At 32.4% G+C, this 15,916-nt stretch overlaps 1 protein-coding gene across 5 annotated transcripts; it reads left to right on the forward strand.

Annotated features, from left to right (window-relative positions):
• The first annotated feature begins 3,041 nt into the window (after positions 1-3,041).
• LOC149734206 (uncharacterized) lies at positions 3,042-15,769 on the forward strand. 5 transcript variants are annotated; one of them, XM_089881304.1, is made up of 26 exons: positions 3,042-3,179; positions 3,728-3,938; positions 4,446-4,603; positions 5,491-5,619; positions 5,733-5,849; positions 6,259-6,372; positions 6,856-6,969; positions 7,387-7,500; positions 7,777-7,840; positions 8,105-8,136; positions 8,702-8,809; positions 9,425-9,475; positions 9,615-9,728; positions 10,107-10,220; positions 10,525-10,695; positions 11,020-11,161; positions 11,569-11,716; positions 11,830-11,923; positions 12,243-12,306; positions 12,549-12,676; positions 13,052-13,229; positions 13,338-13,411; positions 13,765-13,810; positions 13,863-13,937; positions 14,183-14,244; positions 15,156-15,769. In XM_089881304.1, the coding sequence occupies exons 1-26, from the start codon at positions 3,149-3,151 to the stop codon at positions 15,350-15,352; spliced, it is 2,850 nt and encodes a 949-aa protein (XP_089737430.1). In that variant the 5' UTR covers positions 3,042-3,148; the 3' UTR covers positions 15,353-15,769. The 5 variants fall into 5 exon arrangements, with proteins under 5 accessions (XP_089737430.1, XP_089737428.1, XP_089737427.1 ...); XM_089881302.1 differs by having other exon boundaries at positions 8,105-8,268; positions 11,023-11,161; positions 15,156-15,768; XM_089881301.1 differs by having other exon boundaries at positions 8,105-8,268; positions 15,156-15,766.
• The last annotated feature ends 147 nt before the right edge of the window (positions 15,770-15,916 follow it).

The raw sequence follows: 15,916 nt of genomic DNA on the forward strand, positions 1-15,916 counted from the left end.
TCAGCAGTTTAACAAAAGAAATACCAAACTTAAACCAGATATTCCAGATAACAGACAATACCTATGTGATGTTAGTAACACATAAAAGGATCAGATTACAAAATACAAGTAAAACAAGCATAGTACATTCTGGTATAAATAAGGTTTAGAAGTTTAGAAAGCCCATATATAATAGCTCTGACAAAAGTACCTATTGTATGGTGTTTATGGCAACTTGCTAGAGTGATTATGATTTATTACTTAAGCTCTTCATAAGGTTAAAGTCAAAGGTACCTTAATGCAAATTTATGGCAGTGAATTAATCAACACCATTTTGATTGACAACCTTAAAACTTATAGCCTTGTTTTACATAATCCTTTAATACAACACTTTATACATACATATATATATATGCTTTGTAACAAATCTTGGCTTTTTAACTGTAATGTGTATAGGACTCAGACCTTATTTTTGTGCAGAAATTATTGTTTCAAATTTTAGTTTGAAAATGTGCTGAAACAATGTGTTGTGTGAATGTCTTGATTTTTCTTATATTTAGTTGTAATTATTAGGCTAATATTGATTATCAATGGTTTTTCGTATGTGTTTCTTCTAAATCATGAAAGGGGCCCTAGACTTAAAGGAAACACACAAAACTTTCTGGAAATTGTATGATACAAGGGTAATAATAAATATAACATAAAGTTGCATCTACTAAACATTGGACAATTCTGGATAAGCCAAAAACACTCTACATTACAACATTGATAATATTCAACAACGTAGTTCCACATATAAATGTTTATGGATAATGAATAGATAAACATGCAACCAAAAGTCATTTAATACAAACAAGTACATGATTATCACACATTAATTATTAAAAGTAAAATTTGCCTGCAACATAAGTTCAAAACACTACTTTCAATAGTTGCTAAAATCTTAATGCCAATATGCTGGGGTAATGGGCCAGACCTGCTCCTAATCATAGGACCCATGGCATGACACGCTATGGGACCTCACCCGCATAGAATAGAATACTAATATACAGTTTAAGTACAAGTGATATGAAATTATTTAGAGGTTTTTAGAAGAATTGTTTCTACCCTAAATGTCTTGCATGTTCGCAAACACAACTCATTAATTCACCCAACTGCATTGGATTTGCAACGACCAGTCACATAGGTAAAAGACAACCAAAAGCGTGAAAATTACTACAGCTTATACACACTAAAAAGGGCCACAATACGTTTAAATATCTTTTCCAGTTGCAACAAGTTATGACTTTCAACTAAAACGTCAAATAGCATTGGAAACAAACCATTAGATTTTAAGTCAACGAGAACAGAGTACAGATAATATTGCGTCTTGTTAATTCTATAATAAATGGGAAGACAAGAAATGTCTTCAAATCAGTGAAAATCAGGTGTCACATTTTTGTGTTAAATATAAACTGATGCTTCCTGTCATGGAAAATAAGTAGATATCACGTTTACAGATGCAAACCAAGGTTGGAATCATATCTACACCAGAACCCACAATATTTACAGTTTTCGACCCAAAATATGCTTAAATTCACTAAATGGTAAAAAATCTACGCACAAATCATTGTTAATCTATACTGCTGTATAAACCATAAATAAATGGGCACAAAAATGGTGAGAAACTGTGAAAAAGTATTATCTCCCTAAAAGTCAAACTTTTCAATCAGGTATATTATAACATAACTGTGTTTAAAGCTGACAGCTTTAAATTGTATCAAAAAGGCGGGTGCACGATTTATAAGATATAGCATCGACAGAGAGCGAACTATATCACACGTAGACATAACATAAGCATATACCATTATGAACAAAAAAGCTGACACAAAGCTAATTACAACAACGAACAAAATTTTAATTTAAGATAAATGTCCCACCAAACTGAAGTTAGGGTTCCTTTCTATTTCCACTTAAAATATCGATAATTGATACATAGGCTGCCACTTAAAATTGCCGAACAAACTTTACGATTGAATGTTTATTTAAGGAAATGTGAACCTCAACCATTGAATTAATGTTTCATGCCGAAAGCGCTAATAAGGAATTGCATAACAATCGTGACCTCGTTATATTTTAATCAATTATTTACAACTAATGCTACAATACATAACCTATAACCACAGTATACTGAACTAGTACGCCTTGCTAAGTCTGTTATAACCTTCAGTATTTTTTTTAGCTACGTGTAAATTAGTACGCAGTGTATTTCCTGTCGTCGATTCATTTACGGCGATTTCGACACTTAACAAGCCAAGTCTCAAAAAAAATTACAAGACCTAAAGCCTATAATTGGGCACGTTTGTGCGGAGATGCATAAACTATTGTTGTTTAAGACATTAAAACTAATCAGATGGATAGTTAACATCTCATAAAAAACTACTACCATCCTGTATTTATACATAGAATGCAGCGAGATTTACAAAACCTATGGCAAAAGTAAATTGGAACAGAGGAAACATATATATAGGAAATGTTGAACTTTAATTGTTGTTACCGATTTCCAATTTAGTCCTAAATTAGCTCGAGAAGTCTATTTAAAGGGACAACTGCTAACATAAACTCTCGCCCGTTCATGTAGGCCTATATCTCTCCACCAACCGTTCGCCTTCTAACCAAAGCATTCGACTGTCGTTCTTGCTTTTTCAACCCAACTGAAGTATTATTGTATACTATAGACGATATTAATGTCGTGTATCTGTTGCCGAGTAAAGTTTTACCACCGGGTACGAGCGTTTGTCGTCTTGCCCAAAAAACATACGCCCACAATGGTAGCAGCGACGAGCCTTGAACTAGTTACTTCTGGGTTAGCATGCGTGCCAACCATTATTGTGCCACAATGAATCGGCCTTGTTTGTAAATATACAAACAATAAAAAAACATAAGTTTCTTTTTTCGATTGAACATTTATTATGCTTTATTATTTCTGAGGTCATTGGCTTTTGGTATGCATAAACACTTGACTGAAGTAGATACCATTCAAAAAAGTATCGATCCGCCGTAAATTAAATAAAAGGATAATTAATTCCACTTATGCCACGACTGGTTATGTGCTTCAAATCGTACAAAGCATAGTTATGTACTCGCTTAGATCTATTAGAAATTTCCGGTTTAGTTGTAAACTTGAAAAATGAAGCGATTTCTAGTCTATTTTATCTTACGTGAGTATTTTGGTTTATTTTACTATACTGTGCTAAAACATTTGCTTTCGTTTTTTTTTTACCGTACCGTTGCCTGTTTGTAGTCTACCATTTTGTTCATGTTTTCTTTTTATTTGCTTTCGAAAATACTAGCAAATATAATGCATAAGAGTCTAATGACAAGATAGATATTGCAACAAAACGACAATCAAAGTTTTATTGGTTTAAAACTAACTTAAAACATTAGCAAAACCTTTACTTGTGTAAAATGCTTACTGAAAGCAAACCGTTATACGGTTATCACTTCCATTCTTTTTAGTATGGTCTACTGCTTAGATTAAAAAAAAACGTTATTATCAGTATATAGTACGGCGGGATTTTGGCACATAATATCCAAATATCTTGATCGTGTTTTAAACAATTAACACGGTCTGTGGGAGTCGTGAGGATACGGTTTTATAATTCTTTGAATGTTCTTTGCTTACTACCAAATGAGTCGAGAAAATAGAATGAAAGATGTCCCACCGTCCCCAACCTATTATATATAAACACTACCACCCACATTATAGTGCGTCTACTACCATGTTGCCTCGCTTGCGGAGGAACGCTACCTGGAATATCCGGCAACGTCACGCACCCTGCGTATCCTGACGATTATGCTAATGAAGCAAACTGCATATGGAATACTGAGGCGAGAGAAAAAGATGAAGTCTTCTTCGTGTTTGAGATGCTGGATATCGAAGAGGACAGAGAAGGGTCGTGTTCGTATGACTACGTTAGGTGTGTGTAACTTTATTCATAGAGATCTACTTATTCTACTATATATGCTCTCCGTGTTATAAAATCGACTTAGCCCAGCGGTTTGAGCACTCACATCAAGATTTAGAACGCCGCATTTTAAACAAAATGGCGACCTGGATTCAAGGGTAAAACGAACTTTTTAATTGTTTATGTTGATAAATCTAACGACGGTTCCTATAAAACACCCATGTTATAACATCAACTGGCATTGCCTGACAATGGGAGGATAAAATGTTACATTTATTTATTCATTCAAACTAAACATGACGTATCTACATCGGCACACGAAGTGTATAAATATATTTTTATATATAACACCCGTGTTATATCAACGTTACATAAGTGGTAACTAGTAAGCGGGCGCAAGATATGTATATGAAGTAGAACGCCGGTGCCATAACTATTGTTTGTACCACACCCCGCGAGGATAAACAGGTTTTTATCCTTTTCCTTTATTATATACTAATGAGTCCATTATACCCGAAGTATAAAGTTTCCTGACGAAGAAGCGGAAAAATTTTGTTCCTTGCAACAAAATAGAGATGCTTCAAAAACATTCGAAAAAGAAGGAATTGGTGATCCGGAGATTAAGTTCATTTCCGATGACAGTGTTCAACACAAAGGGTTTATTCTTCGATATAGAAGTGAGTAATAACATACAATCCAAAAATAGTTCAATCGGAAATAATTGGAAAATTTTCGCCCAATTTTGACCTATACCGCATTAGATCACACTATATTCAATACATCACGCGATAGGCCTATACGCGATACTCCAATCAGTATCCGTACATCGCCGTCGATTATAGAAACCAGTTACGACGCCGTTAAAAATGAAAGTATTTATCTTCAAAACTGCTTTTGTTATCAGTGTTTTTGATATTTACCTGAACCGTGTTTTAGTATAGACCACGGCAAAATTAAAATAGTATTCGACATAGTTCATATAGTAGGTTGGGGGAAGATAGGACACCTTTAGCACACAATATTTAAATATCCAGATCGTATTTTAAACAAAAAACAACGGTCTGTGGGAGTCGTAAGAATACGGTTTTATCATTTCCTGAAAGATTCTTTGTTTACTACCCAATGGGATGAGAAAGTTCAGTGAAGCGGTGACCCATCTTCTCCCACCTTGAATGTAATGTAACTTACTTTATCCTCGCGTGGCCGGAAAACGACAGTCGTTATAACACGGGTTTAACACCTCGTGCCAGCTTACGAGTTACCATGTATGTTACTTTGTGGGTAATTATTTTTTGGGGGATTTTTTTCATTTTTTTTATGTATGGCTGATAATTTGGACAACCCATTAGTGACCACTGGGTTGAAGCAATTGTCGTTAAGTGTCTTGCCCAAGGACACATACGCCCACAATGGTAGCAGCGACGAGCCTTGAACCAATTACCTAATGGTTACAGGCAAGCGCGCTAGCCACTACGCCACGGCGCCGGACACCTTACTATATACTCTATTGGCGCAAACGGTGCCCATTAAAGTTGCTTCATTATCAAGTTTGTTTTGTTACCAGTCGAACGCTACGATTACTGTGAGAGCAGTCCGTGTCAAAACGAAGGAACTTGCGAACTTGATGACGATACGGAAGAAGGATGGAAATGCGAATGCGCGTCAGGGTGGACGGGTCAAGTATGTGACGAAGGTAAGATGTACGGGCACACGGGGTCACCCTGGTCGCGTGAAAATACTTCGTCCTTGATAATATGAACTTCGCTATCGTTAACGAAGAAATAAATTAAATTTTTGTTATTTTAGATTTAGATGAATGCGAAGATGAGCCTTGTGAAAATGAAGGCAAATGCTCAACACCAGAGTTTGATATGTATTCATGTGAATGCCCGGTTGGATTTTCTGGGGAAAACTGTGAAACAAGTAAGTTTTTTTCATTAAAAAAATTCCAAATTTATTTTTAATATTTTACTTTAGGCAAACTCTTAATCAGAATGACAGGTTGATGCGTGTAGTAGCGTGGGGTAAGATGGGATACCGTCAGCACACAACATCTCATATTTCCTGATCGTGTTTTTATTTATTGACAATGCATTTTTAAGTCAGGAGGCCACAGTTATATAACTCTGTAAATATTCTTCGTTTACTACAAAATCGAATGAGAAAATTGACTGAAACATGTATCATCTTACCCCACCCTACTATAAATATACTGTACCATCTCACCCCACCCTACGGTAAATATAATGTACCATCCTACCCCAGCCTACCATAAATATAAGGTACGGTCTTACCCCACCCTACCACACAAATAATTAATTCTTGTTTTCAGATATTGATGATTGCAAAAGTTCGCCGTGTCAAAATGAAGGTTCATGTGAAGATGGTGTCGATAGATATGATTGCGAGTGTGTGGAGGGTTATACTGGCGAGCATTGTGAAACAGGTATGGTAGAAAGTTCATTTCGCGAATTTTTATTTAACTTTTTCCGTGCTAGTGAAGAGTCTTCCCCCCACTTTATTTGCTAACCATCAACCCCTAACCCCTATAACCACTAACTACTAATCCCCTAACCATCAACAGCAAATAAGGTGGGGGGAGGAGATTCTTCACTAGCACCAACTTTTCAAATACGGTAATGAAGTTCAGCTTAATTAAATATGAAAAAAGTAATAAAAGTAGTCATTTACAATGCAATAGTTACAAAACAATGTGCTATGCCATAACAAAAGCCTAAACACAATTAACCACAAAGTTAAATATGTGGTAATTCGTAAGCTGGCACGAGAGGTATGAAACACAACACCCGCGTTATTACGACTCTTGTTTTCCGGCCACACAAGGATTAACAAGTTACATTTATTCGTTCATTCAATATTAACAAAACAATTTGCTTAACTAAACAAAAAACAATATTTGTCTTAACAGATATCAATGAATGTGACTCCAACCCATGCCAGCATGAAGGGACATGCACTGACCAAGTTGGTTCATTCAACTGTTCATGTTTAGATGGGTATGAAGGAACTCAATGTGAAACAGGTGAGTATTAGTAACTCAGTTGTCCAGCACTGTTGTACAGTGATTAGAACACTCATATCAAAGGATACAGGCATCAAAAGGCTCGTTGTATGGGCTGAACACTTGACTGTAATTACCCCAAACCACGATTATTGTCGCCCCACCACATTTGTATAAAAGAATTCATTTAAAAATTCACACTTTTTGGTGGTATTTAAGTTTTAATATTTTTTAAAGATATAAATGAATCATTTTTGCAGGTGTAGTTTCTTTGCATATAATAATAAATATATTTTTGTTGGTTTAATTTTTTTTCTAATATAATTAGATATTTTTTAAAGATTTAATAACTTTTGAAGATTTTTTCTTTTTTTCTAATATAATTAAATATTTTTTGTGAAGATTTGATATTTTTTAAAGATTTATTCTATTTTACAGATATAAATGAATGCCAGTCTTCCCCTTGTCATAATGATGCAACATGCAGAGATGGTGTGGCAAAATATGAATGTGTATGCACTGATGGGTTTCATGGTCAAAACTGTGATGAAGGTATTATATTTACACTCATTTATTAAGAGATAAATAAAACTTATATATGCTATAATGTTTAAAAAATAAACTTATATATGCTATATACAGGGCCAAACATTTTTGCTGGCGACCCCTTTTAATTTTTTAAATTTACTGGAACGACCCTTTACAGTTAATGGTATAATATAAACAGTACTTTGTGTATAATTTGTATACCCTCGGTTCGTTATTCGACCCCTTAGGAAGCCCAGGGTTTAATGTATTTTCCAATACCAATGTTTATTGTAATTACAGAAAAAAATGAATGCTCTCCAAATCCTTGTGAATTTGATGGAGTATGTGAAGATGCTTTAAATGGGTATGGATATATTATATCAGTATAGACTTGTACATTAAAACCTAAACTTTATTAAAGTTATTCTTTAGTTTTTTTCTGTAATTTTGGAAAAAGTTTTTTTCTCTAAAAAGAAAACTGTAAGCGTGTTTTAATAATCGTTGTATTTTTAGCATATCCTACTTTTTTCTTTAAAATTTTTTTACTACCGCAATCAAAAACGCTTTGCTACCGCAATCAAAAAGGCAAATAAAATTTGTTATTAAATTTTATTGTTATATCCATTAGGTTCACATGCATCTGCGCAAGTGGTTACACAGGTGAGACTTGTTCTATTGAGCTTGATGAGTGTGATAGCAATCCGTGCATGCATGGAGCTCACTGTGTTGATCATCCTGGCTTATTTGAATGTATTTGTAAAAATGGATACTTTGGAACATATTGTGAAACCAGTAAGTTAACTAATGCTCTCAAACTTTTGAGGATACACTTTGTCCGTACGGTGTAAGGGTCACGCCATTTATTCCAAACATTATTTCTTTCTTTTTTTCAATAAGCGTGTTTTAACAACTGTTTGTTTTATCGTTACAACTCATCTTTTCACTTTTGTCTCTCTTGTTCTTCGTTATCGAAGAGCCGAAATAAATTTTGTTCATTCACTCATGGTCTTCTATATCTTTTTATGTTTAAAAATAAATTAAACCTTTTAAAAAACTTATCAGCAGATACCATTACTTTACCACACATTCTTAATTTTACCATAAAAACTTGCCAAAACAAATTCAGAAAATTACGCAATAAGACTTTTGTATGTATTTAATAATTCTAAAATGTTTTTTCTTTTGTGTTTTTTATTATTAAAAAAAGCATAACAATTGATTATAGATCCATGTGAACCCTCTCTATGTAAAAATGGTGGGACTTGTTCCATAGAAGGAGATGATTTTACTTGTGCATGTGTGGGTGGTTATACTGGTGATCTGTGTGAGCGTGGTAAGCTTTAATCATATTGTATTAAATACTACTTTAATCAAGTTAAACTTCGTTACTATATTTCATGAAATCAATTAAAAATTATGTTATATTTAATAGGCTTATACAATAAACTCCAGTTACTAATCCAATAATAACCAAAATTTGCACAAATGCCACTTGTTAAAAGTTGTATACATCAAAACTTAGGGGTCATTCAAAGGTTTCAATTTAATAACACTGCATGTAGCATTTTTAAGACATAACTTTTGGTTTATTTGTTTGTGTAACATATTAAAATGCTGCTTATTTTTAATTGTATAATAACAGATTACAACATAAACCTCTACCAAGTAAGAAAGTACATAAGTTAATTAGTATTTTTAATGTGTACTAGTTTAAATAGAAGAATGTAACTGTATCCCATGTCATCATTTATTTTAAACACTACAGACTACATTTTGAATTTCAATCATGATTTGCAGTTTTTTGTAAAATATTTTTTGAGTTAAATTTAAATTTTTACTTTTTTCTCTTTGTTGTAAAATGTAAATTTACAACATAAACTTTATAACGTGTACAAAGTAAATTAAAAGTTAAGTACTTCCATTATATTGTGATCTACTATTACACTAGAACCTGGGAGTCCACCACCAACCAATAGCCCGGAACAGCGAAAAAACAATGGTAAAGCACAAAAGCAGTAGATTCGCTTGCTTTGCCCTGAACACAGTATAATGCTCAGCTACAAAACTAGAAATATACACTTTTTTTTTTTTTTTTTTAAATTGTTTTTTTTAAAGGAGATTTTTGTTTTTTTTTGCAGATATTGATGAATGTGAATCCCAGCCTTGCTTGCATGACGGTGTTTGTGAGAACTTAGTTGACCAATTCCAATGTTCCTGTAGAACTGGATTTTCAGGATATTCTTGTGAAATAAGTATATTTAGAAAGATTTCAAAATTTCAGTAGTTTCAATAAAAATGCTAGAATGGTGATAATGAAATTTGTAATCAAACATCAGAAATAACATCTGAAAAGATTTTTTTTAAGTTTTTATAAATGATAATGTAGCTTGATGCTGCTACCATTGTACATGTGTGTCCTTGCGCAATTTCTCTAATCCAGTGGTTCTTTATGGATTGTCTAAATTGTAAGCCATACATACAAAAATGTTAAACATTATTACCCACAAAATTACATTTGTGGTAAATCGCTGGTGCTGTTACAGAAAACAATCTATTTACAACGACTGTCAATACCTTGCCATGCGAAGATAAAACAGTTACGTCCGTTTATTTATTCAAATTAATTCTAGATATTGACGATTGTGCTTCTGGTCCTTGTTTAAATGGTGGCACCTGTGTTGATGAAGTAAATGCATTCAGATGTCTTTGCCATGATGGCCATCAAGGCATCTTTTGTAACAACAGTAAGACTAAGAGTTTATTTTCAGCAAATTATTATAAACAAATAAATTATTCAATGGGAAAATGAGATTACACTGCAATATAAAGTAGATACTTTAATTTTTATTATTTTCAGCAGTTTATTTTATAATTAAAATATTTTATAATTAAAATAAACATGTTTTTCAATAGAAAAAATGTGGTTACACTACAACGTCAATTTTTAGGATTTTGATATGTTAAAATAAAATACCATTCTGCTGCATACTTTTTGACTGCGAGAAAAAAGTGTCATTTATTTATTCAATATATTACTGTTTTTTATAGCTTCCCAGGCAGATTGGCATAACAAAGCCCATCTATTATCTGCATTACTACCAAGCCTTCTTCTTTTACTTATTGCTGGGATATTTGCTCTCATGTTTTTCGCTTACTTGCGAAAGAAAAAGAAAACCGAAAATAAAACAAAAGTTCATGTTATTGACGTTAAACCAGCAAGTAAGTATGTTTTATATTTTACAAACATTATTACATTTGGTTGCAACAGCCGCGCTTTTCAAACTAACTGTTTTTTTCCCTGCTTTTTATCCATAGTGTGTTTTAACAACTGTTGTTTTGAAGATTATTTAAATAACATGACCTTGGCTATCGTATTAATCAAATTATGTCATGTTACACAAGCAGTATTATCTTATTCTATTGTGTATTGATAGAGTTGTTACAGAATGGAACATCATGGGACCTTTGATTTAGGCCAGAGTTAGCCCGTTACCCAATTAGACCCAAAAGAAAAATGTGGATTAATAAGTCTTCTGTTTTTAGAAGATCATAAAGAACACAAAACATCAAAAAAGAGTAAACTTTACAACTCACGAAGAAAGCCTAAAATAACGGAGACTCTTCGATATAATGTTGATAACGATGTGGTTTCTGTTGTGGAAGATGGAGTTTATGATTCATGCAGGTAAACAGAAATATTGGTTTGTGTGCCTGCCCTCTAAGCCATAGGTCATGGGTTCAAGGCTTGCCGCGACTACCATTATGGATGTATTTGTTCTTGGGCAAGATTCTTAACAGCAATTCCTCTAATCCAGTGGTCACTAATGGGTTGTTTAGAGTGTCAGCCATACAGAAAAAAACACCCACAAAGTTACATACGTGATAACTTGTAAGTGGACAGGAGGTGTATGAAAAAGAACACCCATGTTACAACAACTGTCGTTTTCCTGTCAGATGAGGATAAAACAAGTTATACACGCAGTAACTCGTACGTGGGCATGAAGTGTATAAACACCAGTGTTATAACAACTGTCGTTTTTCTCCCGCGCAGGTAATTATCACGTTTAAAAACAATCTAATTTAATATTCCAGACCAACTGCATACATTGGCAGAATAACAGAAGCCCCAATGATTGCAAAACCAACTTATCCAGCATACCAGCATTACCAAGCACCCATGCACCCTGCTTTGTTTCATCCAATACCACCACAAATATATCAATACCCACAACCTATTAAGGTAAACATGCGTTCGAATTTTAAATTTAATGCTAAAGAAAAAAAATTTAATGCTAAAGAAAAAAACCAATTTTAAATAAAGTGCCGATGTTTACAAATCAAAATATGTTTCAGCCTTTGCCACGACGTCATATTCAACTTTATCAAGATAGTTTACAAAATAACCGAAAACCTCCTCGTAAGAAAATACCTGATGAATCAGAAGAAGGTAAAAGTGTATTAGAATAAGTATGTTTCCTAAGGCAATACACTTAACAGCAATTGCTCCAACCCAGTGGTCAATAATGGTTTGTCTAAATTATTAGCCATACAGAAAAACAATCACCCACAAATTTACAAATATGGTAATTCTTAAGCGAGCATGAGGTGTATGAAACAGAACATCCGTGTTATTACGACTGCCATTTCCTTGCCACACAAAGAAAAGTAAGTTACATTACATTGAAAATAGCAAAATTTCTGATAAAAACGACTACCATGTTGCTGGTGTATTTTAAACATGAACAAAATTCCGTTTTTATTCACAGAAGTTACCACTGATACCTCAGTAAGCTCTAGTGATGTAACTCAACTGAGCACAAGAATTCAAAGGTTACTGTTTTAAGAGTGTTAAGTATTTGAGTTTTTGTGCTGTAAAATGTACGCTATGTTTTTAAAAAAAGCATGTTTTTTAAATTGTTTTAAAAGTTATATAAATAAAAAAAGTTATGGCATATAGTGTTGTTATATAAATGTTTCAAAAAAACACTTGATTGCAAATAAATCCAAAGGACTAATAACACCTCTTATATTATATATTTTGAAATATTTTGAAAATGAACAATATTTCACAGACATGAGAGCCAAATGCAAAATTTTTCATCTGAAAGTGAATTAGAAGAAACGCACTACAACTCAATGTCTCCGGTTAAAGTTGAAAAACCCAAATCATCGAAAAAACAAATAAAAAATGAAAGTCCAAGTAAGATCGGTTCAATATACTTCACCAACAATTATAATTTTACTTTCCCAAGCCTTAACTATCTTACGTTTTTAAACACTGTATTCTAGCATGTAATGCAAGAAGTAATAAAAAAACATTTGTCAATAAAATTATGTAATAATTACATACAATTTTAAGCTGGACTTGATTTTTTTAAATATTCCGTCAAACCAATAAACCTTAACCATATTATTTGTCGAATATGAATTTTATATTTTGAAGAACCTATTTAGGTTATCTTTATTGGCAACGTTTATAATGAATAAATATAAATCATTAAAAAATGTATTTTTTGGTATTTTGCAAACATCTTACGCATGTATGCTGTAAATAATGATTCCATATTATACGCAGATCACTGGCAAGAAAGAGACAACCAGAAATTGAACAATTTTCCAACAAAACACAGATGTTACACAACGGGGAGTGATTTAGGGCCAGAAGTTGTGAATTCTTTAATAAAAGCCGGAAAATATAAAGATTACGCAAATCGTCATATTTACTACCGGAAACCACAAAAAGGAGAATCAAAGTAAAAAAATTACTTTAAGTTTTTAAAAAAATTAAAACTGAAACAGAAATTAAACAATTTTAAAACAGACTTTAATTTTTTTTAGTTTTAAATTTATTTTTCTTGTAGGCGAAAACCCAAGTCATCTGTTTCATTTCGTGAACCAGTTCATTTCCAAGGCTTAACACCAACAGCTAAATATGGTTTGTTTGGATAACATAAGAAAAATAGAAAACATTTAAATAAGAGACTGATGATGTCATTTAGGCAAAATATATATTTATTCCAGAATACAATTGGTTAGAATTGATTATTGTTGTTAACACATTTTGAGGTATTTAAATATAACATATTTTTTTTATCTCTCGAAACGATGATCAAATTAATTAAAGGAGAAGGGAATTCGCAACAAAACAATAGTTGTTGAAAAACACGCCATGCGTAAAAAGCTACTTGTCAATAAACAAGCGTGGCCGCTAAACTCTTTTATTTATGGCATTTAAAATATTATTATATATATATTTTTTTAATTTAATATTTACCAATTTTTTTCCAGGAGATCCCAAACCAATGAAAAGAGAACGAACATCTATTTTTCCAAAGTAAATTTTTGTTATCAAAAATCGTCAGAAATTTTACAAAACATTTTTGCAGGTTAGTCAGACAGGCAACGTCGCTAAGAATGAAAGAAAAAAGTAACTTGATTAAACCAGGGGGACGGAGTGCTTTGTAAGAAAGTTATTAAATCTATGTTTTGAATGTATGTAACTTGTTTATACACACGACGGGGCAACGACAGTCGTTATAACACGGGTGTTCTGTTTCATACACCTAGCCAGCTTACGAGTTACCATGTATGTTACTTTGTGAGTAATTCTTTCTGCCACTTTAAACTTTGAGTTAGGAGAGGCACTTTAACCATTGTGTTACGGCACTAGACATTTTTATAATATAACATAGAATTTCACTTTTAGGAAATCTAAGAAAAAGATTTCATTCAAGAAGACACCAGACAAACAGCTGTATTCAATCTCAGGTTAGATACTTTTAGGGTGGTATGCAGAAAGTATAATCAACTTTGATCTTAGATCAAATTTCATTGTTGACATAACAACGATTTAAACGGTATGCAGAAAGTATAATCAAAGTTAATTACCGTTTTTTGATTGTCGATTATCGTCAAAAAGTTAAACAGCGAAATTGGCTGTTTAAGTGTCTGGTGGCGATGCAAATTGGTAGTTTTTAGGGTTGGTAACGCGACATAAGATTAATTTCTGTAAATCCACGTCAAATAGATTGTATTGGATCATTGTTATAGGTTTTAATGGAGTCTGGGCCTTTTTAGAAAAAAGGGCTTCGGATCGCAAAAGTTTGGTAACCGCTTACTGACCTTACTCCAACTTGCTGCTACTCTTTCCATACTATTTTTACTGTTTATATTGATTACTATTCTGTTAAAGGTATAAAAACAATAACAAATTCGATTTGGACTTTTATTAAACATTTTTGTCGTCATTTTTACCGAGAATTGCCTTCTTCGTGGAGTAATTTTCAAGAGAAATTCTCTCGTCGATTGTTACGTCACAAACACGAAAAAGATAAACATAGATCAGCTAAGAATCACTGATTATACTTTCTGCATACCACTTAAGTTTTTTCCATGATCTCCGTTTAGCTAAACTAAGATCAAGCAAAAAGTTAAGTATACTTTCTGCATACCACCCTTAGTGTATTTACAGATGAAAACTTGCTTTGGTATAATATTGAATTAGTTTTCAGCACAATTCATTTTATTTAAAAAAATTTCCAGAATTATTAATTTGTTTTTGCTGTACAATTTTTTTTTTATTTCTGACATTTTTTTTAATTGAAATTTGTTTTTGTCTATAAATAATATTTATTTACTTTTTAACAATTTTAATTTTTTTTAATTAAAATAATTTCCAGAATCTCCTGATCCAAGAAACATAAAAGAAATTGAACGATCGACTCCGGAAGGTCGTGTTAGTGCAAGAAATGATTCAAAATCGGAACAAAGTTCTGAAATTTATTCATCCCCATTCAAATTAATCCGAAGAAATAATGTAAATATGAACAAAGGACTTGGGTTTACACGAGAAAATGCTTTTGTTCAAAATATTTGATGATTTATTTAACTTGTAACTTTTGCCTTGTATTTAACTCATATACCCTGTATTTGAATATATCTATTTATTTTATTTGTATAAATTTTCGAGATAGCCAGTTAAATGTAAATAACATTTTAATGTATCTATTTATCTTTTTGTTCATTTTCGAAATACCTAGTCCCATGTAAATGTAGAAATAAATAAATAATATGAAATAAAAAGACATTCTGAAGTGAAAAAAAACAGACAAGTTTCATACAGAACACAGAAAAAACTTTTGTATTTTGTCTGTAAAAACAAAATGATATTTTAGTTCGTGTTTTTTTGTAATGGCATTATTTGTCTGCCACACAAAGTTTTAGTAAGCCACGAACATTTTTTGTGTTTTATTTAATTTAATGTGAAGATTTAGAACACAAATAGAAGTTATTGCAAGAATTTTACAACATTTTTTGCTAGGAAAAACGCATATATTTTTCGGACATTCGGCAAGACTTCAGAAACTTTGAAAATACACTATGTTTTTTATACCAATGGGCTGTTAAAAAATAATTTACATTTCACCTGGTAGCAGGTGTA

Source organism: Ciona robusta, chromosome 7, assembly GCF_009617815.1.
Source record: "Ciona robusta chromosome 7, ASM961781v2".
In the NCBI taxonomy this organism is placed as follows: Eukaryota; Metazoa; Chordata; class Ascidiacea; order Phlebobranchia; family Cionidae; genus Ciona; species Ciona robusta.